This window comes from Sordaria macrospora, chromosome 3, assembly GCF_033870435.1.
Source record: "Sordaria macrospora chromosome 3, complete sequence".
NCBI classification, from domain to species: domain Eukaryota; kingdom Fungi; phylum Ascomycota; class Sordariomycetes; order Sordariales; family Sordariaceae; genus Sordaria; species Sordaria macrospora.
Window position 1 is genome coordinate 1,175,545 of NC_089373.1, and position 23,432 is coordinate 1,198,976.

General features: G+C 53.0%; 6 protein-coding genes across 6 annotated transcripts; 3 read left to right on the top strand and 3 right to left on the bottom strand.

Moving 5' to 3' along the window:
* Positions 1-400: 400 nt before the first annotated feature.
* On the bottom strand, positions 401-4,578 carry SMAC4_01794 (uncharacterized protein; the record flags this gene model as incomplete). The annotated part of the gene is made up of 1 exon (XM_066089647.1): positions 401-4,578. One exon carries the CDS (start codon positions 4,576-4,578, stop codon positions 526-528), a length of 4,053 nt encoding a protein of 1,350 aa, XP_065946411.1. The 3' UTR covers positions 401-525.
* Positions 4,579-5,495: 917 nt separating this feature from the next.
* Positions 5,496-7,813, top strand: SMAC4_01795 (uncharacterized protein; the record flags this gene model as incomplete). The annotated part of the gene is made up of 5 exons (XM_066089648.1): positions 5,496-6,080; positions 6,700-6,745; positions 6,847-6,999; positions 7,168-7,607; positions 7,644-7,813. The coding sequence occupies exons 1-5, from the start codon at positions 5,612-5,614 to the stop codon at positions 7,811-7,813; spliced, it is 1,278 nt and encodes a 425-aa protein (XP_065946412.1). The 5' UTR covers positions 5,496-5,611.
* Positions 7,814-9,174: 1,361 nt separating this feature from the next.
* Positions 9,175-11,157, top strand: SMAC4_01796 (uncharacterized protein; the record flags this gene model as incomplete). Its single annotated transcript, XM_066089649.1, has 1 exon — positions 9,175-11,157. The coding sequence occupies one exon, from the start codon at positions 9,175-9,177 to the stop codon at positions 11,155-11,157; it is 1,983 nt and encodes a 660-aa protein (XP_065946413.1).
* A 129-nt stretch (positions 11,158-11,286) lies between these two features.
* On the bottom strand, positions 11,287-12,666 carry SMAC4_01797 (uncharacterized protein). The gene has a single exon (XM_003348726.2). The coding sequence runs from the start codon at positions 12,544-12,546 to the stop codon at positions 11,716-11,718; it is 831 nt and encodes a 276-aa protein (XP_003348774.1). The 5' UTR covers positions 12,547-12,666; the 3' UTR covers positions 11,287-11,715.
* Positions 12,667-13,117: 451 nt separating this feature from the next.
* Positions 13,118-14,889, top strand: SMAC4_01798 (uncharacterized protein). The gene is made up of 2 exons (XM_003348727.3): positions 13,118-13,515; positions 13,635-14,889. The coding sequence occupies exons 1-2, from the start codon at positions 13,418-13,420 to the stop codon at positions 14,587-14,589; spliced, it is 1,053 nt and encodes a 350-aa protein (XP_003348775.3). The 5' UTR covers positions 13,118-13,417; the 3' UTR covers positions 14,590-14,889.
* Positions 14,890-15,014: 125 nt separating this feature from the next.
* SMAC4_01799 (uncharacterized protein) lies at positions 15,015-21,946 on the bottom strand. The gene is made up of 3 exons (XM_003348728.2): positions 20,581-21,946; positions 16,817-20,521; positions 15,015-16,751 (listed from the first exon to the last, which is right to left on the bottom strand). The coding sequence occupies exons 1-3, from the start codon at positions 20,877-20,879 to the stop codon at positions 15,290-15,292; spliced, it is 5,466 nt and encodes a 1,821-aa protein (XP_003348776.1). The 5' UTR covers positions 20,880-21,946; the 3' UTR covers positions 15,015-15,289.
* Between the last annotated feature and the right edge of the window lie 1,486 nt (positions 21,947-23,432).

Below are 23,432 nucleotides of genomic sequence, written 5' to 3' on the forward strand. Positions count from 1 at the left end.
AACCACCACGAACACTACCAGCTAGTAAAAGGTGTACATCTGGACCCTACGGACACATGTACTAACAATCATGAAATAAACGGCGCCATAGGGTGATAATATTAAGGGTTTTCTTCGGAGTGTCTTTGGAGTGTTTTTGGATCGATGGAGGACTCGTTATTTTCGGCAGACCTGCCGCAAAAGTGGGTCAGTCCATTCACTCACCATGGGTGGCGGTTTAAAATACCACCAAAAATAAAATGCAGGTGAACAGACATCCGCTGCGAATAGAACCACCCAGTCAATGAGAGGCGCGGTGAGAGGAGCCCATGCCATGAGATTCCCAAAGGCTGCAACAAGGTTTACGTTGAGAGGTGGTGAAGGGCAAGGGGCGAAGTTTGTATAGAAGTCCTGAAGTCAGCCGCAGAGGAGGAAAACTCGGGTTACCCGCCCAGTGCTCGATAAAAACTTCAAACGATATACAGAAACGCAAAACGACATTGCCCGTTCAAATCCTCAACACCATTCCATCTCCCAGCCATCCATCTACAACCCACTCCCAAAAACCTCATCCTTCTTCATCTTCCGATCCCACACCACATTTCCATCACTCCTCCGCTTGAAGTACACAATCCGATGTTGCGGGATGAATTCCTCATCCGTCTGCTCCGTCTTCCACATATCCAGCGCCCTCTCCTTCACTCCCAGGAACCGGTCCTCGTAGCCCACCACGTACTCCGAGCTATCGATGGCCGAGTCCCAGCGGAGTCTGTTCATCACGTCCGCTGCCGAGCGGAGTTTTGGGCCTGGATCTTGTCTCGGCGGCTGCTGCTGGTCTTCTGTGGTTTTCTTGTTCTTGCCTTTCTTCTTCTTGGGTGTAGCTTCGTCGAGGTCTTCCAAAAAAGAAGCGTCTTCCTCCTCGTCATCCTCGGCGTCGGAGTCTGACTCGTCTTCGCCGGGGGTATACTCGCCTACCCAGTCGTTGCGAGTGTCCAGTTGAAGATTGCCGAGCTCAGAGCGCCTGACCACGCTTGCGCTCATCCAGCTGTTGGAGGCGTCAAAGTACTTCTCGTCTGACCGGATGGCTTCTTCAAAGCGTTGAAGGGCGGTTTGAATGCTGCCGAGAGCGAGTTTGAGGTCCTCTTTGCTGGTGCTAATGTCGGCGTCCAGGCCGAGGAGGTAGGAGGCTTGGTAGTCGCGGGGTCCGGTTCCTTCCGTGGCTGTTTGCTCGTCGGCTTCGGCTTGTTGAGAGGCCATGTCGGCCTCAACAAACCGAGCAGGCCACATCCTGACATACACCCCCGGTGCTCTCCTGTGAAGATCAACAAGAAGCATCACCAGCCGACTCTCCAACCAACCCACAAACTGCGCTCCCCTTGACGGCGACAGTCCCCAATACTGCACATCAACCTTGACATAACTCTTGTACCCCGTCAAGAACTCCTCCGCAGCGCTACTTCCCTCCAAAAATTCCTTCCAGCTCCTCACCTCTTCCTTCACCAGCTGATCCCTTGCCCGCTCAAACTCCTCCTTCAGCGTCCTAACGCTCCAAACACTCGCCTGTCCACTCGTATTTAGTCCCGGACCAAACCACCCAAGCACAACCATCGCCTCCCTACTCGTCCGTCTATACACCTCCTTCTCCCCTCCCTTCTCCCGCTTCTGCCTGAACCAAGGACAAACCTCATCGTAGACCATATCCCTCCCCCAGTGAAACCGAGCATATTCCTCAAAGAAGCTGGCCACCAACTCCTCCACTCCCACCCGTGTCACCCCCTGCGTGAGCGCAAGAGCCTTATAGACCCTCGCCAGCATCACCGAGATCTGGATACCACCTAGATACCCAAACCGCTGGGCATACACACCCCTTGCTTTAGCCCAGCTTCTTACTGCCCTATGCGCCGTCCTAAACACCGCCAAGTCAGGCACCGTCCGGCGCAAATAATCCAAGTCCCTCGCGGCTTTGAGTTTCGTCAGCGTCAACGCCGGTAAGCTCCAGACGGCGTTTCCAGGCGGGGCAGTAGACAGAATGCGAGGCCAGTTGGACGCAATGTGTGCTGCTGGACAGTACTGCAGGTCGAATTTGATTTGATTGACAGAAAGCTCGAGCATGGTGCCTGTTGAGGAGTAGATGCGCCGGAGGATTTTGGGTTGGTATGAGGAAAAGAGAGGAGACGACGAAGCGCGCCGGAGACGTTGGATGGCGAGGGAGAAGAAGGTGTTGGTGGAGAAGGGGCCGATGGCTAGGACGTCGATGTCTGAAGAGGAGGTGTGGACGCCTAGAGCAAAGGAGCCAACGGGGGTTATGATGAGGGGTGGTTGGTTTGATCGGGCTTGGGTTTCCGAGGCGGTAGTAGTGTCGGTGACCGCTTGGGGATATTGATTGGGAGGAGGGTTGTCGAGGAGGATGATCTTGAGCGCGTGGAAAGCAGCTTTGCGTTTGGATATCTCTTCATGCGAAGGGAAGATGTTGAGTTCGGCCATAGCCTCTGTCAGCGATCCCGGCTCGGAGAGAGGACCGGCGGGTGGTGTGATTAGCTTGATAGACGTTTTCAGAGCAGCAACACCACTCTGTTCCTCGGCTGTCTTCTCAGTTTGATCAATATCATCCTGCTGAACAACCTTCAAAAGACACCTAACACCCCAGTGATCACTCGCATACTGTCCCATCTCATGCCCTTCCCTCTTTTCCTGATCAGCCTTGACAAACCCAAAGCGATTAAACCTACCGATCCTCAACACTTGTTGACCCCTGACCAAAATTCGGTCATACCTCTGCGGCCGCATGTTTCCTCCACTGCCTACCACCTTGGCCGCGACATCATTCCTCATCGGATCATAGGTTGCTCCTTGCTCGCCGGCAAACAGCCTGTTATCTTCCCCTTCCTCGTCCATGTCATCCATGATGTCCTCCTCTTTTTGAACCAGGCCCTCGCCCAAAGCAGCTCTCCCAACTACCCACGCATCCTCCACCCCAAGACCCTCTTCCTCCTTCCATGTCCTCTCGATAACATTGAGTGTGACCACTGTTTCTCGGGAAATCTTCCCAGCTTTCACAGCTTGCTCAACAGTCCAGCTTGAGGATGTAAGGTTGAAGTCCCCAGCAACTACCCACGGGTTCTGCGGAAAGTTCTCCTTAAGATGCCCAATCACCCGTTGGATCTCCCCCTTCTTGGCAGCAACAGTCATATCTGTAAGTCCATGGCTCAGATGCACTGCCGCCAGCACGAGGGGCCGATCAGGGTCATTTCCATGAATGGTAGGAAATTGGGCAATGACGGACCCCTTGTGTTTCCTAGCAAAAGAAAGCCAAGACCAAGAGAAGGGGTGTTTGGACAGGATGACTTGGTTGAGGAAGTTAGGGAGGGGAGATGCGTCTGGCTGAGAGGGGGGCGGATGGGAAACGTAGGGGTAGTGGTCTCGGAGTAGTTGGGATTCGGTAGAGTTGTTGGACGGGGAAAGGAGGAAGGAAAGGAACGAGTCGGTGACTTCTTGCAGAAGAAGGATATCTGCTTTGGAGTCGGCTGAGAGAAGGTTGCGAAGGATGAGGCGGTATCGAGCTTCTTGGTCGGTGTTTGAAGAAGGAGAATGTTCGAAATCAGCGAGGACGTTCCAGGAGGCTATGCTTAGTAGCTCTGGCGTCTTTGCCTCTTCCCCTTCCTTTCCCTCTCCTTCCCGTTCCTCTCCATCCTCACCATCGTAAGGGACCCAAACTGACCTCCCCTCCTCAAACCTCCACGCCTTCTTTACCTCCTCTTCCTCCCATTTCAGTCCTTCCGCCTCAAACACCTTCTCCCACTCAACCGGGCTTCCATACATCTCACTCCCCAACTCCTCTCCTAACCGCATCTTACCCCAAACCTTCATTTTCCCTTTTCCCGGGCCATCACTCTGATCCCTAACCAGCATCCATACCTCCTCAACCTCCCACTCCACCATCGGCAGCAATCCCATTTTTTCCACCAGGAATTTGTGCGCCGACGACTCTCGATCCTCAGACTGCGCAATAGTCAAGTGCGGTTGATAATCTCCGGCCTGGGCCTGGTGCCCCAGCACCTTCAAGATATCCGCCCTCAACTGCACCAAGCTACCCAGAGACCCGGGTTGCTGCTGCTCTTGATCATAGCGGTAGATAGTGTTGTGCTTGCGATGCTCAAAAACCCCAACACTATCCATCCTCACCCTGGCCCGATCCTCCTCGCAAACCGGGCCCCCACACCCTTCATCCAACACCGATCCATTTCGGCCATGTACCACCTCCCCGTCTGGTCCCGTCCATGCCTTTTTCACGGAATCCCACTTGATTCCCCTCATCTCATTCCTCTCCCTCCTCGCCTCCAAAATGCCAAATGGAACCAGACTCGCCGCATCTTGCAGGTCTTCGGGTGAAACGAAGGGATAGATGAGGTTGATGTGTGGCGGCCATTTGTGGTAGGCTTTGTCGTAGAGGGCACGAAGGGAGTTGATAGGCCCCCAAAGGTGGGGAGGGGGGATTATAGCGAGGGCTGTATCGTGGCTGTTGAGGGGAGGGGTCCAGGGTGGTGGTTTCGAATCCGATGGGGATTCTTGAGGGGCGAGAGAAGGGTTTGTGGACGCCATTTTTGGAGTGTTGATGCTGATTTGATGATCGTTGAGGTTTTGATGGGTTTGGTCGTTTGGTGTTTGGGGATTGCGTTGTCGACGTTGTTGATGGAAACAGCAGGGTAGGCAACAATTGGCGCTTGCTGTCTTCGTTTGCTGTGCAGGCAAGGGGAAACCAGCTGATTGATATACCATCCAAGATCTCACTGGCAAACAGAGAATATCGGTCTTATATCAACAAATGCCTTCCCTGCCGCCGTCAGCTCTGGTAAGACTATTTCCTCCATCTCCAACCCCGCACCCGCAGTGCTTACTCCTCTTCCCCCGGCAGTGGACATCACACAGCCTACCTCAGCTGGACCGTCTTTTCAGTCAATGAAATCAGCACAATGGAGCGATCAACGGATTCACCGAGTAATTGACTCTTTCGGCATACTTGGACCCTGGGGAAGATTTTGAAAGTGTCTCCAAACAAAACCCATGTTATACAGGGAAATGGACCTGGTCAGTCAGGCCGAGTGACTCACAAAGACTGGGTTTGCTTGGCACTTGTGGATGGCCTCCTGGGCGTGGAGTGTTCAACGACGGATGTATGGCAAAAGATGGAGACACCAAAAGGGTTGGCAGAAGCGATGGATTTGGATGAGAGATGAAGCGACTGCTCCAAATGCACGGGGGATCCAGATTTGCTTCGTTTTCTATCGTGCCCGACCAGGCCCCCAATATGAGCCTTCGTCTTAACACTGCAGGGTGCATCCGTCGGTCCCGACACCCAAGTAAAAAGTACTTGCTTTTTTGTGTTTACGGTTGCATTGTAGCGGAAATTGTTAGTGTATGCTTTGCCACAGTGCTTGCCTCCCGAGCCTCCGCTCTGCGGCTTTGCTCGGTTCGGCTCCACTGTTCACGACAACTTCATTTCGTTTCAGGGCAGCAACACTCCCGTCACTTCCAGCTTTTTGCCTGTCATCTCTCTGACTTAGGCGGGTCCTCACTCCTTTCAAATTCATCCTCGTAACACAGCACGATTGTTACCCTAGCGGTTACCAGCAAGATGTTTACCTTGTTACGAACAACCCGTCAACCCATCCACCACCTCTCGTCGCTTCCCCGAGCCCTCCTCCCCATCAATATCATAGCCACCAAACGTCTCCTCTGCTCCCGCTACAAACCTCACATCACCACTCCCATCACCACTCCCATCTGCTCCCACTACAAACCTCCCATCACTACTCCCATCACTACAACTACAACACCTCGACACAACCCCTTCACAAAGTCACACCACTCTCAAAAGAGACACCTCCACCTAGCACCCCCCTTCCTCCTTGACTCCTACGTCCCGCGCTACCTCCAACTCTCTGAAATCGACGCATCCAAAAAGCGATCGCAAGCTTATGCCCATCTGGCCAAATGCAACTTGTGTCCGAGGAAGTGCGACGTGAACAGGTTCGAGAAGACGGGGTGGTGTTTGATTGGGGACAAGGTGAAAGTTAATGTTATTGCGCCGCATTTTGGGGAAGGTGAGTCTTTTTCGTGATTTATTTTGTGGTGGTTGATGATGCTGCCACTTGAAAGCTGCCTTTCGATCAAGCTGCCTGCCACTTAGCGAGGAGTCGTGGGAATTGATTCTGGGAATTGGTGCTCGGGTGCGATGGAGTTGTGAGGTTACATGATGCTTTTTAGGGATTTTGGAAACGCTTGGGAAGGGTGATAAGGCGGGGTGTTGTTTGTCTGACGTTTGGGGTGTCAGGGACCGGAAGGTTTAGAGGCAAATACGGATGGAGTTGCGGTTCAGAAGAAAGATGAGTGTGGTCAGTCCGTTGGGATTGTTCCTCACATCTACACGTACTGTGGCGGCAGCAAGGGCGGGCTTCCATGTGGGTGATTGGGGGTTAAACGAGGGGGGGGGGGGCACAACCGCAAGGGATAGAAGAAGGCGGTTCGGGGCACCCTCAAAGAGGAGGGATTGACAACTGCCATCGGATGGGATTATCCGTGCTGGTGTTGATGAAAGAAGGGGTTCTTTCTTCCAAAGTTCGATCCCGGCACGGTGGCTTGCTTCCTCAGCATCATCATGTAAGGGACGGGAAAATCGATTGAAGTCTGGATTATTGACTGGAAATCACTCGTGATGAACAGAACCATGCATTCAGGGTCATCATGGCAGTGGTTCGGTTTTCTTCAGGTGAGTTTACCTACTGTTACTTCATCGACTAGTGAGTGTCAAGAGAAGTAACATTGTATGGGAATCTGGGACTGACTACGATTGCTATGGATTGAATGAAGCATGTGCAACCTCCGCTGCGTCTTCTGTCAAAACCACGACATCTCTCACCAACGAAACGGCATGGACTTGACCCCTGAAGAGCTAGGTGACTGGTACCTCAAGCTGCAAGATGTCGGGAATGTGCACAACATCAACCTTGTTACCCCTGAACAGTGAGTTCTCGTCACCTTCCGCCCCCCAGAAACTGCCCCCCAGATTTGGGATCTCGTATCAATCTATCTACGCACTACCGAGGCCGGTTATAGTCCCGTTCCCGGGTGACACGCGGATGACAACACGGCACGGTAAATCAAAACAAAGACTAACATCTTTCAACAAAGCGTCGTCCCCCAAGTAGCCCTCTCAATCCTGCACGCGCGCTCCCAAGGCCTGCGCATCCCCATTATCTACAATACCTCCTCCTACGACTCTCTCGAGTCCCTCGCTCTCCTCGATGGGCTGATAGACATTTACCTGCCCGACTTCAAAGTCTGGTCACCCTCTACTTCCAAACGCCTCCTAAAAGCAGACGACTACGCCGCCACGGCGCGCGAGTCCATCAAGGCTATGCATGCGCAAGTGGGCGATCTGTGTTTTACCGGTGACGGGATTGCGAAGAGCGGGGTTCTGTTGAGACATCTTGTGATGCCTGGCCTTGAAGAAGAGGGGAAGGAGATTATGAGGTGGTTGGCACAGAACGTGAGTAGGGATTTGTTTGTTAATATTATGGAGCAGTATCGGCCGGCTGCTTATGTGGGGAGGGTGAAGAGGAGTAGTGGTGGTAAGAAGAAGGTGGATGGAGAGGGTGAAGAAGAAGGAGAGGCAGCGGCTGGGGAGAAAGATGAAGGCAAGAAGGAAGAAAGACGCTATGCCGAGATCAATCGGGCTGTGAAAGAGGAGGAGGTGGAGAGTGTGAGGAAGGCGGCGGAGAGAGCTGGGCTGTGGAGGTTTTGTGATCCGCCTAGGCATGATGGGTTTAACATCTAGACTAGACTGATTGCTTGACTGCTTGACTAAGCTTTTCACTATCACTTGATTCCTCCCTTTGAACATAGAAGGCTGGAGAGTGGGTGTAAGATTGCTATTCTCTGTTAGTTTCCTTGTAGAATTGTCTTACTTGCACGTGGATCATGGGCCGGTGTATGGGGGGCATCACGAGCATAAACGACATTAACATTCCTTCGGCTCCGAAATGGGCATCTTCCGGAGTCAGGTCCGGAAGTCCAAAGATCGCCTCACCGAGAGAGAAATTTGAATTAGGGAATCAGGGCCGAGCAAACATAAAGCGGCGACTCCTCAGGACCTCGTGTGTCAAGCCTCACGGCACCACGGTGCCTCCTCACTGGCCTAATTCTGGCTGACGGATGTGTTTGTCTGGCTCTTGACGGCCCTGACATAAAAAGGGCAAAGGGCCTCTCTGTCTCGGGTATTTTTCCCGATTGGGGGTCAGCCACCAAGTTCCCTTTCTTTGGGAGCATGTCAAGCCACCGCACGAGGGCGTCAGTGTGTTTCTTTGTTTACCTTTTGCAACCCTAACCTCGTTCAGAATAAAAGGGGGGCTTTTTCCCTAACTCACTACAGTACACTAGCCGGGCAAACGCCACTCCCTCTTTCTCTCTCTCTTTCCAGGGTGTGTACGGTAGATAGCCACCAAGAAGGAGCTTGCCTGACCCGGCAAGCAAAAACGCCCCCCTTGTCCTTGGAGTTCCAATGGAGAACTAAGAAACTTCCCAGGAGTGTGATAAGTCGGGTATTGTTCCAAGAAAACCCATGCTTGCTTGGCCAGGCGAGTCGCCCATGTGTTGACGGGCCAAGTCTCAAGGGGGCTTTGTCAAGCAACACCCGACGCGGCTGGGTCTGGAAGCCACGAGGTTCGTTCGAAAAAGCCGGGCTCGAACTTAGACCTGCCATGGCGGCTTTTCCGGTGCCCAAGTAATGGGTTGGCTTGGATTGGATCAATGAGCCATAATGAAATCATTACCGAGCAGCAGCAGCCAGGATTCCATTTGAATCGAGGAATGGAAGGGGGGGAAAGGGTTGAACGAGGCGATGGGCGCGTATGGCAAGCCGGGCGGGCTTTGATATATCTCCAGCTTAAGGAAGCCTCTCTGTCGTCTCATGGCCATTGATTGAGGGGCATCTATCCATCTGCGTGAAGATCTTGACTTTGCTTTGCTCGAGTTGATATCTATCCATAAACTGGGATCAGTTCCTGGAGAAAGTCGCGCAAGATCGTTACTCACTCACTCACTCCCGTCCACTTTCTTCAACCTATTCCATTGTCTGTCTGTTCAAGGTCGTTCCTCTACCTTTGCCCTCGTTCCTTGTCACACATACATACCACAAAGATGTCATTTTCAGTTACCAGCAGCCATGGAGGACCACAAGTAACCCTAGTAAACGGAAGATCACCAAGCCCAACCATGTCGACGACAACCACTCTCTCACCACCCAGCCCCGTCATTGGAGGAGGAGGCGGAGGAGGAGGAAAGCATCACCATCACACAAATATCATCTCCCCTGACGAAATGGCAGACGTCAAGTCCAAGATCGAGAAGCTCGCCAATGAGCTAAAGCAGCAGCAAAAGCAGCAGCGATGTCGTCAGCAATCAATCAACAACACCAACAACACCAACACTCGTCCAATCCTCCCCCACTTAAACACCGATAGCATCACCACCACTCTCAAAAAAATCATACCTGCTGCCTTATCCCCCTTCTCCCGAGCTAAAAGCCACCAGCTCCAGCTCCAGCAACAGCAAAACCACCAATATGCCCATCATCCTCCATCCACCCCTGCCATACCAGGCCTCGAACCAACCTCCCGCTCCCTCTCCGACCTCTACAACGAGCGTTCCTACCTTTTGCATAACTTGCAAACCCAAGGCGAGCGAGCCACGCGGTTATATCAGCGGTATGCGCACTTGGAAGCTAAGAAGGAGGCCTTATCTTTGGCTTCCTTGACCACAACCACCATCACCACTCCCTCTGCGGCCAGTTCTGCTGGTTCTACTGCTGGTTCCCCCTTGAACGAGGAGAAGACGGGATCGACTGCAACAACAACTACTTCTTCGACAAGCAGCAAGAAAAAGAAAATAAAAAAAGACCTCTCCCTCCTCCGCTCTCGCATCGCAAAGTCCACGCAGCAGGAACAGCTCATCATGCTGAGACTTGGAGAAAGTCATGTTGAGCTGGTGAATAGGGGGCGGTGGGTTATGACGCACCAGTGTCAGAGTCAACAACAACAACAGTTGGTATATTCGCCCATGTCTGCTGTTGTTGAAGATCAGGGATATTTTGGGCATCATCATCATCAGTGGCAGCAACATGAACATGGAGGCTATGAAGTTCCTGCTACTCCGGCGTCTGCTGATTCGTATTCGAATTCGCCGGTGGGAGAGCAGCATGGGGAATATCTCTATACTCCGTCGGTATTGAGCCCGTTGTCGCCGAGTTTTGTTCCTGGTGGCTTTGGTGGGGGAGGAGTTAGTTTCTTTGATGAGGATATTTGGACTCGCCCGTCAGAGCAGTCACAGCAATCGCAGTCGGAGGACCATCAGCCAGCTCCTGAAACATATAAACCTGCCTTCGAACAGGAGCCATCACACCAAGAAGAAGATGAGAAAACTCCCAAGCCCAACAAGGACCATGACTTGGAAGCCGTTCCCCTCTCGGCAGTCACTCCCAAGTTCACCACCACCCCCAAGTTCACCACAACCACCAGCAGCATCCCAGAGACACTCCCCTCCGAACACCTCGCCACCCCCATCACCCCCAGCAACAGGATCCCATGGGATGAATACCCTTCGGATTCGGAAGACGATGGATCTTTTGACAGTTTTGACGGGAGCAGTTTCATGCCTATTGGCGTTACTGTGATGAATCCACTGGCTTGCACGAATCGTCACTCTGTTAACAGTTCGGGCTTGGGTTTGGGGACAAGTTCGGGGTCGGGGTCTGGAATTATCGTGTCCATGTCTGAGCCCGAGGAGGAACATGACCATGAACATGAACAATATGAGAAAGAGCAAGATGAAGAATACGACGAAGAAGAAGAAGAAGCAGAAGCAGAAGGAAGTGACGACTCCGCCTCTGAACCAGGCGATTTACTTTCCGAGCAGCAGAGGAAGACTGCTTCGTTTTCAAGGGGGGAAGAGGGCAGCGAGGAGTGGAAGGGAAGTAGAAGGTTGAGCATGCCTAGCTTGAAGAATCTGTGGCCTGTTGCGCTTGCGGCTGTTGTTGGTGTTCAGATGGGGTTTAGGGAGGGGGCGGAAGAAGAGGAGGAGGAAAAAGAAGAGGTACCGGCGATGAGGCTTGATACTGTTATTTGAGCTGTCCTGTTCATTATTTCTTCTGCTTTGCTCTGGATTCTTGGAGAGGTCTTCTTTTTTGCATTCTACGGTGGACATTGGCGGCGGAGTTTACTTGGTATGACACTGACGCAGGTTTTCATCAGCTACTAGGGAAAGAGGACAATGGCGTTATATGGGAGATGAGGTATGCTTGAGATGGGGACTTTCGGACTTACTTGATGATGTTATAGGCATTGAACAGTGGAGGCCTGGGAGTCGGTCAACATGTTTCTGCACAAAAACATCAAAATAGCGGGAAGCTGGAAGCTGGAATATTAGAGCCAGCTTGGGCCTTCATATGATTAGGTATATTAACTCTGTGTGTAATTGTACGCTTATAGTAACAAGCCCTTCTGGTGACTGAGGTCGTGTGGCCGTTTCCTGTCCGTCGTTGAAATCCTGTATGATGATGATGGTGATATATGCGCCGTGTATCCTGCTCGGTTGCTTGCTTGCTTGCTTGCTTCTCTGGAAATCCAACCCCATCCAGATATTTCGGTCTTTCCATTTTCCTTCCTTGCTTTATAACTTCATTTCTTATTCAAACATGCCGTTTGGGCCATCGTCGAACCCTAACTCCTGCGCAGATGGTTGTCTCCTGTGCCCACCACGTCCACTGCTAGGCGGCGGTGGCAAGAAAGCCGCTCCACCTCCAAAGCCACCTCCAGCCGACGATGATGATGGAGGAGGAGGGAGTGAAAAGGCCGACAGAGGAGTGTGTGAATCACTATCCAAGTCTGTCGACAAAGGGCGTTCTTGTCTCGATCTCCTCCCGAACTTGGTTCCGCTCAAGTTCACAGTAATAGTCTCGCCCTCTTTCAGGCTATAATCCTTCTTCTCCTCGGCCTCCTGATTTTTGGTAGACTTGATCAGGGGCGCGACGCCCTCAATCAGGCCTAGCGACTTTTGCGCCTCCTGCAGGGCCACGCCGAAATCGAAGGCCTCGCTGCGCTCCTCGAAGCCGATGCCCAACATGGCCTTCTTCCCGCTGTTGGGATCCTGCACACGCAGGGCAAAGAAGCGGCTGCTGTCGATGGTGGCCTCGACGACGGCCTGGGTGGTGTAGGGGGCGGCGGCAATCAGGTCGTTTGTGGCGGGGTCCTCGAGCACAATGTCGACCTTCATCGTGTCCTTCTCTTGCATCTTCTCGGGCGTCTGCGGCGGGATCGAGGTCTCGATGATGCGCACTCGGCCGGTGAAGATGTGGGCTTTGGGGTCGGCAGTCCAGTCGGCAGCCATGTGGCCCTTGGTCGAGCGCATAGGGGGGATCTGGTAGATATGGACCGACGAGTTGGTGATGTGGAGGATGCGCTGGATGGCGTCGGCGGGGAGGGGGGCCTGCGTGGCCGGATCCATGAGGGTCGTCATGGTGTTATTGTTTATTGTCTTGATATTGTATTTCGAAAAAGGTGCTATGTCGGCAACTTGTAGTCGACATTCATCAAGTCAAGGGAGAAAGTGGAAGAAGAGACCAAAGAAGCCAACATCGCCAACGGGTCCATCACCTAGAACTAGTTTCAAATGATAAAGAAAGAGGACAATGACGGTAAAGGATCCTCCGCTAGACCCCTACGCTAGCTTCACACTTTCCCCTTGCTGCCCCTGTTTCATTGAAGCCGACAGCGGGACGGCAGCCAGGCATCAGCCCCATCGCTCCATCCACGCGACCCAGGCCCTCACTCACATGTTTAACTCAGTGCCGAACACAGGGGAGACTCTTCTGTCACCTCTTGTGTTCCAGCGCTGTAAAGCCCGTGACCGCAACAAGCCAGCAACAACCCCGCTGGTAGCAGCTGCCGACAGTGAGCGGGGCACATGAACTGGAAACAAAGAAAGCTTGACGAGGTGCAGTACAGTACACATTGAGGGCGGTGAGTGATGGCAGAATACTTGTCGTACCGGCCGCAATTGGGAATTTGGGATGAAAGGTTACATGAAGAGCTGCACATCTTGAGTCACACTTTCTGATCAGACGTCTCTTCAAAATATACTTCCACATATTCTTTCAACCTGTATAGTAAATATCATTGTAAAAGCCAAGGACTGGTTTCCCCAAATCTTTGAAGCGCCTATTAAAGCTCTCTTCGAGACTTCGACTAACACCCCGAACCCTCCCCACTTGGACCACCGAACTGCAGCAGCAGTGCTTCTTGGGAGGACTTGTATGTTTTGGCGAAAACCACTTCCCACCTTCACAGCATCAACACACTTTGTCGTCCACAACCCCCTCCTCGTCAGAATGGCCACCGACGACCTAACCAACAAGCCGCTCGCGGTACGGACGACATCGTCCACCTCCACCGACAGCGTCAGCAGTCAAGATGGCGCCTCATTCGAGTGAGTTTGCTCTTGTTTTGCTTTGCTTTGCTTGCATGCGTCATAACCAAACTTGAACAGCTCTTCCGTCGCAAACCACAATCACCAACCGTAACTGACCATGGCAAACACAAAAACAGCATCGTAAAAACCTACCGCGAACTCCTCACCTCCGACCCCGACATGACCATGCCTGTAGCAGCCATAGAATCGCTCATCGAGCTTTTACGCGTAACCCCGTCCTCGACCGCCATGGAAACCGTCGAAGTCGTCAAGATGCAAAAGGCCCGCCTGCTCGACTCGGCGCCCAACCCGCTCCCCTTGCTGGCGGGCGCCGATCTCTTCGAGCAGTATCTCCTGCGGTCGCTTAGAGGGCAGACCGCCGAGTCGTTCGACGAGACCAAGCGCCACCTGCTCAAGAACCGGCAGCTGTTCGCCGCGCGTGCCAAGGCCGCCCGCGACAACATCGCCGTCATCGGGAGCAAGTACGTTTCCCACCGCAAGATCGTTCTGGCGGCCGGCGGCTCGCGCGTCGTCACCAAGATCCTCGTGCACGCTGCTGCCAGCAGGCCGGATACCCACTTCAAGATCATCTATGTGATGGACGGCAGCCCGCACTGCGACGCCAGCGTTACCGCCCTCCGCGAAGCCGGGCTCGAGGTCGAGACCATTTCCACCAGCAAAGTCGCGTACATCCTCAAAGACCAGAAGGACATCAACCTCGTGCTGGTCGGGTCCGAAGTGGTGATGCAAAACGGCGGCATCATCAGCCGCATGGGCACCTCGCAGCTGGCACTACTCACGCGGTTCGCGGGTGGTTCGCAGAAGCGCTTCTTCGTGGCGGCTGAGAGTCACAAGATTGTGCGCAAGACGCCCCTCTGGCATCCCCAGGTTTTGCGCGTGGGCGTCAAGCAGAAGGATATCAGCAAGTTTGCCAACGTGGGCGTGGACCCGGTCGGCCAGGAGGCGAGGGATTGGGTCGCAGATCGCGATGAGGTGGATTATACCGATCCGGAGCTGATTGATGGGATTGTGACGGAGCAGGGCGTCAAGCAGCCGAGTCAGATTTGGGAGTTGGTTGATTATGAGAAGTGAGAAGTGAGGTGCTCGCTTGTTGAGGTTGAAAGGTGGAAGGGATTAGGAAGGAAGGGTGGGTGACAAAAAGGGCGGTTTTACGGTTCGAATCGTTCGACTCTTCAAGTTCTTGGTGTGGTTATTACTGTTGTTAAACGATATCTTTGCAGCATTATTAGGCGTTCTTTTTTGTTAGGGAAACAACAATGGGATGGATGGGGCATACGATATCTTCTGAGCTTTTTTGAGGGCTTTATGTGTTCAGGACACTGTTAAGGCCCGGGCAGGGAATGTGGTAGATATGTGAATTGGAAAAATGGAAGGACGTCTCTAGAGTATTCATGTTTAAAAACTGGGCCACCTTGATACCCGACGTGCTTGTAATACCTAGACTATTGACCAGAAAACACATGGACATTGACACACAATTTAGGCACTGCAAAGTGTCATGGTAAATGCAAAAGTACATTGCTATGATATGATATAATTATCCAAAACTTCCTAAAAGCCAAAAAACGAAACATCCAAAAAAAGATAGTGTCTATGCTACTATGTCCATTAATATTTTTTTCAACCACACCAACGATAAGTATCCAAAAGCCAACCTATCCATCCATCCAAACAAACTTTCAATAACTTCAATACCCGGCATCCATTATGACATGAATCAGGTTTCGCTCCGTCCGTAAAGTACGTAACGTCAGATTACATGTTCCACACTTCACATGTTCGCCAACTCATTATCAATCTGCCTGTCCATAAACGTCCTCCTTTCGCCAACCAACTCTGTCTGCAACCGCTGCTCCACCAGGGCGCGCACCTGCTTCTTCGTCACCGTGTCCAGATCAACCTCGCGAAGCACGCCCTGGATGGCCTCGATAATCATCTGGTCATCAGGGCCGGGAGTGCTGCGCTGGAAGTCAAACGACGGCGAGCTCTCCGAGTGGCTCATGCCAGGACGGTGTCCGGGAATACCGAGGCTCATGCCCGTGGCCGTGGACAGACGGGGGTTGACCATGCCGCCAGGACCGAGAGCAGGAGGGGTGTTGGTCATAGAGCGCATGGCGAGTTGGCTTGGACCGCGGCTGGGACCACCAGGGTAGTCCTGATACGGGCTGGCGCGGCGCTGCATCTCGCCCATGGTGCCCATCGACGCCATGCTCTGGCGGTTCATGAGATTGTTGTTCTGCTCGGTGAAGGGGGAGGCGCCGACAAAGGTGCTGGCACGGGTCATGGCACCACTGCCGCCGCCGTTGGGAGCAAAACCGGGGCTGTGAGGGGGCATGTACGCTCCGGCACCGCGACCGCCGAACCCAGTAAGAACGGACGGCTGGCGGACCGAAGAGTAGACCGACTTCATGTCATCAACCTCGTACGTCTCCTCGTACATACCGCCCAGGTGCTCATCCATACCCTTCTCAAGAGGGCCACCGCGACGACCAGGGAGGTTGTTGTGAAGAGCGTAGTCGTCCCAGCGCTGAAGAGGAATGGCACGGGGGTCAAAAGTCTCCTGGTCGACAGCGACAACTTGCTTCTTACCGGTTTCACCAATGACAACGCGGGTATTACCCCAGGCGAAATCATCCTGATGCCAGAACGAGTAGATGGGGAGGATGAAGGAGTAGATGGGGAAGGCGAGAATGTAGATGATCATCCAGCCCACATGCTGCCATTGACGCTTGAGGATGAAGATGAGCGCCTGGAGACCATACACAGCCGCAATCATGATAATCGAAAGCAGAGGGAACTGCCCAGAGTGGGAAGCGGCCGTGTAGATGAGGTAACCGATATAAACGCAGGTGGCGGGAAGAATGATGGTACCGAAGAGATCGATGAAGACGACGATGCGCATCGAGAAGAAACAGAAACCACACATCTCCTTGAGCCACATCAATTCAGCCAAGTTGTGAATGGTCGAGTTAATCCAACGACGACGTTGAGATAGCAGAACGCTCCAAGTTTCGGGGGCGGCCGTTTGGCAGTAGGCGTCGGGAATGAACTTGTAAGACATGTATGGGAAGTGCTTGGTCATGAGCGTGGTGAGGAAACGATCCTCACCAAGCGAGAGCAGGTTCTTCTTGTGGAGGGTGTCAACATAGCAATCGCTGTACTCGCGGATGATGTCGTCCGAGATAATGAGAGGCTTTCCCTTGTCAACAGTACGCAAGCGGTACATGGTGAAACTATTTGGATTGTCAGTATCGTTCGTTTACAACAGTCAGTGCGCATAAAGGACCGAAAAACTTACCAACCGGGCAAACAGGTAACGCTGCCGAAAAGAGACTCGAAAGCCTTCGCTAAGTGATGAGAAATATAGTATTCGTAAACCTGGATCATAGTCCACCACGAAAGGTCCTCATTCTGCAGACTGGTTTCGCCGCAAATACCGGCAATCTTGGCATTGTTGGCGCAGGCAGCCACCAGGCGGTTGAGTGAATCTTCGCGAACGCAAGTATCGGCATCGACCATGAGGAGGTATTCGTAAAGTTCTGGGTCCACACCAATGATGTTGTTGATCTGGTGGAAGATTTCCAGTTCCAAGGGGTTCATGGGAGCACGGTGGTGGACGCGGTTAAGGAAGCTCATGAGCAGAATCTGCGAGTCACGCTTACCACGGTTACCGGGCTTTGACTTGGCCTGCTCAGACTCCTTGCCGACCTTGACAACCACGATATAAGGCACCACGTTTCCTTCGAATTCATACAATCCAGAGTAGACCTTGCCGTAGTTGAGCTGTTCGGCTCCAGTACCGACGGACTTGAAGGCCAAAGCAGGGGGGTCAACCTTGGGGTCAACACCGAGAATATCGAGGACGATCTTGGGAGTAGGACGATCGTTGCCAGCACCGACGATGACACCGTCGCAAATGACAAAGATAAGCTTCCGCTTGTTGTCGTACTGGAGAGCTGTCAAAGAGTCCAAGGCGTTCCTGAGCGAGTCTTCGCCTTCGGTATAAGCGGGCACCTGGCAGATGACGAACTTGTCCTGGGGAGCAGGGCGTCTCTTAGATCCGAATTGAAGAGCTGACACGAACTTGACAATGATGATGGCGCAAACAACAATGGTAAATGCAAGCAAGATGTAGTTGTTGACTTGACACCTGGCCGAATAACGGAAGTCGGGCTTGCCGATATACCACGTGTTCTTGACACAGTTGAGACTGTTCATAACACTCGCATACTGAGTCTTATTGCTGCTGACGCGATCGATCAGGTCGTGAATCTGATCTGTCAAGTCCTGACCGGGGCTGTTCTTGACGAGATTGGTGACCTGGGGTTCGAGGAAATCGTATCTAACATCGTTATTCAGAAGCTTGGCGGTGTGCAAGTAGTCGGTCAAGTCGTAAACGAGGTCCTCGTAGATGAACCACTGGTGATTCCACTCTTCGCCTTCTTGCTTGATCTTCTTGGTCTCCCAGACCACGTCGCCATGGTAGTACTCTTTGATACGAGGCAAGAACCTCTGGGTGTACCAGTATCTCTCACTGAGCTTGGTTCGAGGATTTGCCTGTTGAGGGCCGGAAATGTGGTCGGCGAAGCCAGCAAAATCAAGGGTGTTGTTGGGCAGCAACTTGATCGATTCACCAACATTCACACCAGGGCAGGAAATGTACCAAGGGGGCGGGAAATAAGGGGAGAGATCCTGGCCAGCAAGCTGCATCATTATATCCGACGTGGTGTCAATGTTGTTGTCGCTGTGCTGCAATCTCCAGAATTTGGTGATGTCGTAAACCTTGCCGTGGATGCTGACCCAGAAGTCATCCTCTCCCTGATGATTGAGAATCTCTTGCGAAGTCCAGGCTTTGTCGAAATTGGGGCAAAGAATACGACCGAAAAAGATAATCCAGAAAACGATAATGGCGTTCATGAGAAGGATGAAGAAGCAAAGAACAAACTTCTCACGCCAGGCCATGCGCACATCAGGTCGCTTCATCCGACCAACGAACTTGAGTAATGGCGATGGAATCCACCACGTCAGAGCCCAAACAGTAAATACCCAGATTTTCCTTTGGAAGGAAATAGGCCGCTCCTCAATCTTCTTGCCTTCGGCAAGGTCAGCGTCTAACTCCGAAACCAGCTGGCCTTCGGCGTTGTAAAAGACCTGTCCCTTGTATTGATCGCCCTTGGAACCAAGACCGTAGTCACCGTTGCGCATGGCGGTCATGTTGGTAGGAGCGAGGGAGGCAGCACGCACTGGGCTCGGGTTGAGGTTGTTCTGGCTAAGGTTACCCCCAAGGGCGAGGTGATCGTAGCTCCCGTTGGAGGTTCCGTCGGCAAAGGGAGAACGCATATTGTCAGTGGCGTATTGTTGGGGTGGGAAGAAGCCGCTTCCGTTGTGAGAATAACCCGAGCCCATGGTTCCAGGGGCCATCAAGTTGCGCATACTGTTGAGCCTCTCAGCTTCCATGGGCTTCAGATCCAACATACTTTCGGCTTCCCACCACGCGCTCTCCCTCATCCATACCCTCTCGTTACCGACAACAACCTCGCCGTTGCTCCAGCCACGCTCCAGAACCCAGCTCTCGATACCGTCACGGCCGTCCATACAGCCCAGAGGCCGATACCGCTGAGTGAATTCATGGTGGTCAAAGTCCGCGGTGTAGTCAATGTGCTTATTGCGTCTGTTGGCCCACTCGGACAGCCTCCAGGTGCGGAGCTGGCGTGAAACAGCTCCGGCTGACCAAGCTGAGTTGACGGCGGGAAGGGCAGCCAGGCTTGACGGCGAATCGTCCGTGGGATGGATGCAGAGGTGATACCAAGCGCGACTGCGGTTCAGAAGATCCGCAACATCCACACGGCCAGTGCGGCCGAGGTTGATACCCTCGGTGGGCACTGGGAACAAGAGCTTCCTCAGGAAACCCTCATCCTCTGAGGAGAAGGCAATCTTTTCCAAAATTTCCTCGCGCTTTTCAATCAGGCGTTGCCTTTCCCGGCCAACCGAGCCAACCATGATACCCAGATCAGGGCCACACTCTGCTACGGCATTCTGCATTTCCCGCACGACCGAGCTTGAAATGGGAACCACCTCGACGCCGTCGGCCTTCATTTCAGAGTTGATACCCTGAGTGTCATCAAAGATGCCCCGCATGGCAATAGCCTTGCCCAAGTTTTGGTCGGGAACCTCGAGGACAGTGAGGAGAACAGTATCACCACTGTCCTCATTGGAAGTGGGCGCACCACTCCTGGAGGCGCCGTCGCTAGAATCGTCACCATTGCGGGATCTGCCCATCTGTACGGCAATAGCATCGTTGGCCTTCTTGATAACCCAATCAACCAAAGCCTCATAGAGTCCTCCGATTAAGGTCGCCCGATCATCGGTGCTGAGTTGCCTCGCAAGGATTTCGGGCTCGATACCAAGAAGCCCACCGACATCCTCGCAAATTTCCTCCAAAACTTCCTCGTCAACATTGTAATCGAGCGTGTTGCCGAGCTTGAGGAGGCCGGCCAAAATGGAGATGAAGTTGCGGTGCGAAGAGCCCTTGATACCGATGTCCTTGAGGGCAGACCTGAAATCGTCGGCAGCGGCACCATCATCGGCGGTAGGAAGGTAGGATGGAGGATCGTAAGTGCCCGACCTGGCGAGAAGGCTGTATTGAGAGGCGGCCTTGAGGCCAAGGAACTCTCTTTCGGCAGGGGTAGAAGCCGTGGTGAGTAGGTAATAGAAGACATCAAACGCCCTGTATCCGGCCTCGGAGGGAACACCCAACAAGCCCTTGTCCGTGTCGATACCACCTTGTGCAAGCGAAAGCGAGACGGCAGTAAGGTTGCCTGTAAGGTTGAGGGTCAAGGCGACGGCCAAGCCGGTCTGTCTCGGAGTGGAGGGGTTGTAAGGGGTTACACAGCGAAGGAAGGGTTCAATAGCGTCGAGTGCTTTGTAAACCGAGGCAGGGATCTCGAGGGGAATGGTAGACAGGAAGGGTCGCAAGAGCGAAGGAGTCGAGTTGTGCAACGATCTAGCATTCATTTGCTTGTTAGTAACAGACAAAGTGTGGCAAGTCAAACAGAGACATACCCAAGAATGATACACCCATCCTCAGCACGGCGACGAGCATGCTCCCATGCCCTCAGAGCCAGCGCGCCATCAACGGTTCCACCAACGTGACCATCGGGACCAGCTTGGGAGGCTGTAAGCCATGTGTTGACGACGAGACTTGTGCCGGCGTCCAGACGGTATGGTTGTGAAGAGAGGTAGATATTGTGTACGGAATTGAGAAGAGTCGTGGTAGAGACCTGGGATGACTGCTGACCAGGACCTCGTCCGCCCATACCGGCGTCCGAGGCCATGGAATACATTGACATGCGGTTCGCCATGGTGTGTTGTTGTGGGATGACGGCGAAGTGTCAGATGGATTCCGGGAGCCCCTTGGGGGGGGGAGGGAACAAGAGCGTAGACTTGGCCCACGCCTTTCCTCACCGACAAGGACAGCGATTCGAACGAGTGGTGGTGGTCAAAGTGCGTGTATAGTAATGCGATTGAGGCGTCGGGTGTAGTTATTCCAGCGGTGGTTGGTAGTGGATGTGTCGATAGTCAATATCCTCCGCCAATTCCTTCTATCGCTTCTTTTGGTACCGTCTGCTTGGTAGTGGTAGTGGTAGTAGAAAGTAGTGTGTAATATTATTAGATGAAGATGGGACCGAAACGAGAGACGACACTGATCGCGCGCAAAGATCAGACGAAAGAGAACCACCAAAGCGAGTGAAGGCGGCCAACGTCAACGGCAAGCAATGCAAAGCGTGAGTGCAATGCGGTGGACAGTGACAGGTGAGTTGACAGTGTCAAGGAGGAGTCCTCGGGATGCAAAGGAAACGAGATTCGAAAAAATCGGGAAAATTGCAGGTTAGCTGCCCGTCAGCTAGCAGGAGCAGCAGGAGCGGTAGCAGCAGGAGCGGTAGCAGCAGGTGGAAGTAGGTAAGGTACAGGGGCAAAGCGAGTGCCTCGAAGGGGGAGGGGGGCGTAGAGAGAATGGGGGAGAATGGGCAGGAGGAGACAGAGAGACCCGACGAGGAAGCAACACCCCAGCAATGTGGATGGAGTGAAGTTTTGGTGGAAGGATGGATGGAGGCCGGCCGGCGTGGTGGGAATGGAAGGAAACAGCGACGATTCCCACAGGCTAGTGGCAGGCTGCAGGAGTGCAGAACTGGAGACTCTGGAGTGCAGGCAAGAGCGGGCAGACTCAAGAGAGAGTTCCAGCTTGTTCGGCTCGAACCACACCAATGGAACGTTCTGAATGGTCAACCTGAACCACCAAACGGGGCGATACAAAGTGGAAATGCGTAGAATGAATGGATTTTCGCTGCTTGTTGCTGCTGGGGCTCGTATGTGACGCCGTTGCTGAAAAGATCACCACATTCGAGCACACGCACAACTGGCAGCCGTCTCCAAGGGACCGTGAAGAGAGCAATGGAAACACCGTGATGGGTGGGGAATTATGTCCATACGGCGGTTTACAAGGATTATTGTAAGATATTTCAGTCCCAATTCACCCGCAAGTGGAGGCAGGATGTGCATGATGTACCTACGGAGCGCCCGCGAAAATCACCCCAGGCCTGGTTTGGGTAGGCCGATCTGGAACGTAATTACCAACGAGATTGTTCCCTGTCCTGTCTGCCAAGGGGGAAGGGGGCTTATTGGAGAAATGCATATATGCGATCTTTTGTTTTGTTCAACTTGCTTCCATTCCCGCTTTTGCCGACCGCCTTCCTGCTGTATCACAATGAGCTTTCTCGTGCTTGGTTTCATCACTCCATGTGTGCATTTTAAACTATCCTTCTATGCATTCAGAGTGCTGATCCCTTTGTGAGGCCGCGAGGCGTTGTTGCACTGCTTCAGTTTGGTTGTATCGGATATATCAGGCCTGTTTATGCTTGGCCATGGAAACTCGTTCCCTCTTCCAGCGATTTTCATGCCAGGATCTGCGACCACTTTTCGCCTCAATGATTGGGTCCCCCGTACCGCATCCGCCTGTTTTCGCGCTTCTATTGAAGAAGAAAAGGCTGGTCGATGTGTGAGATGGCCAAACTTGATTGACTCAAAAGCCTGCTTTTGAAGAACGAGATGCACCCAAAGTTGCACTCATTATTGCAGTGCCTCCATGCGTGTTATTGATGGTTGACCGGGTCTTTGCCAGGACTTCTCAAATGAGATTCTTGCCTTTTGATTCCCGTTTGCTTATTACGGAGCACTGCGTTGGTACGGCTCTTCCGTTCGGCGGAGTGCCGGACGGCCACGGAATGCTGGATGACGGTCGAATACGAGCCCTCACAACAACTGCAAGTTCTTGGCTCCCCCATTTGCGGTCATTGTGTGTGGATGGATGATGGTGCAGTGTGCACATCCTCACACGCAGAGGCAGAGCTGAGCACCTCGCATTGGGAATGGGGAATGGGACGTGTGCAAGTTGACGTCTAAAAGTATGGTCTAAGTCCATGACTGGCTGGAGACTTCAAGAAAAGCTTATTCACAGCCGCCCTACCAGGAGCACGAGCACGCGCTATATGTTGCACGTTACATACACTGCTGGGTGTAAGTACGGATATCTCCATTGGGTCTGGAGTGTCTGAACACGAAGAAGGCTGGAGGGTGTTGCTGTGTCTTGTCTGGACACAGCGACATGTTACAAACATTCCCGTCCGGTCCCGTTCGATTTGTTCAACCACCTCAGCGCCCGACGCAGCGGACCGCGAATGTGTGCAACATGGCCCCGTTCTGGCGACCTCTTGAAAGTCACTTCACACCGTCGACAACCATCGACAAGCAACTTGGCAATCATCCCAGATCGATAGGACAAAGGAATACTACAGTTCAAAGGTCGCGAATAGAAACTTCCAAGCAGCTTCCACCTTGTTGGAATTCCGTCGGCAGTA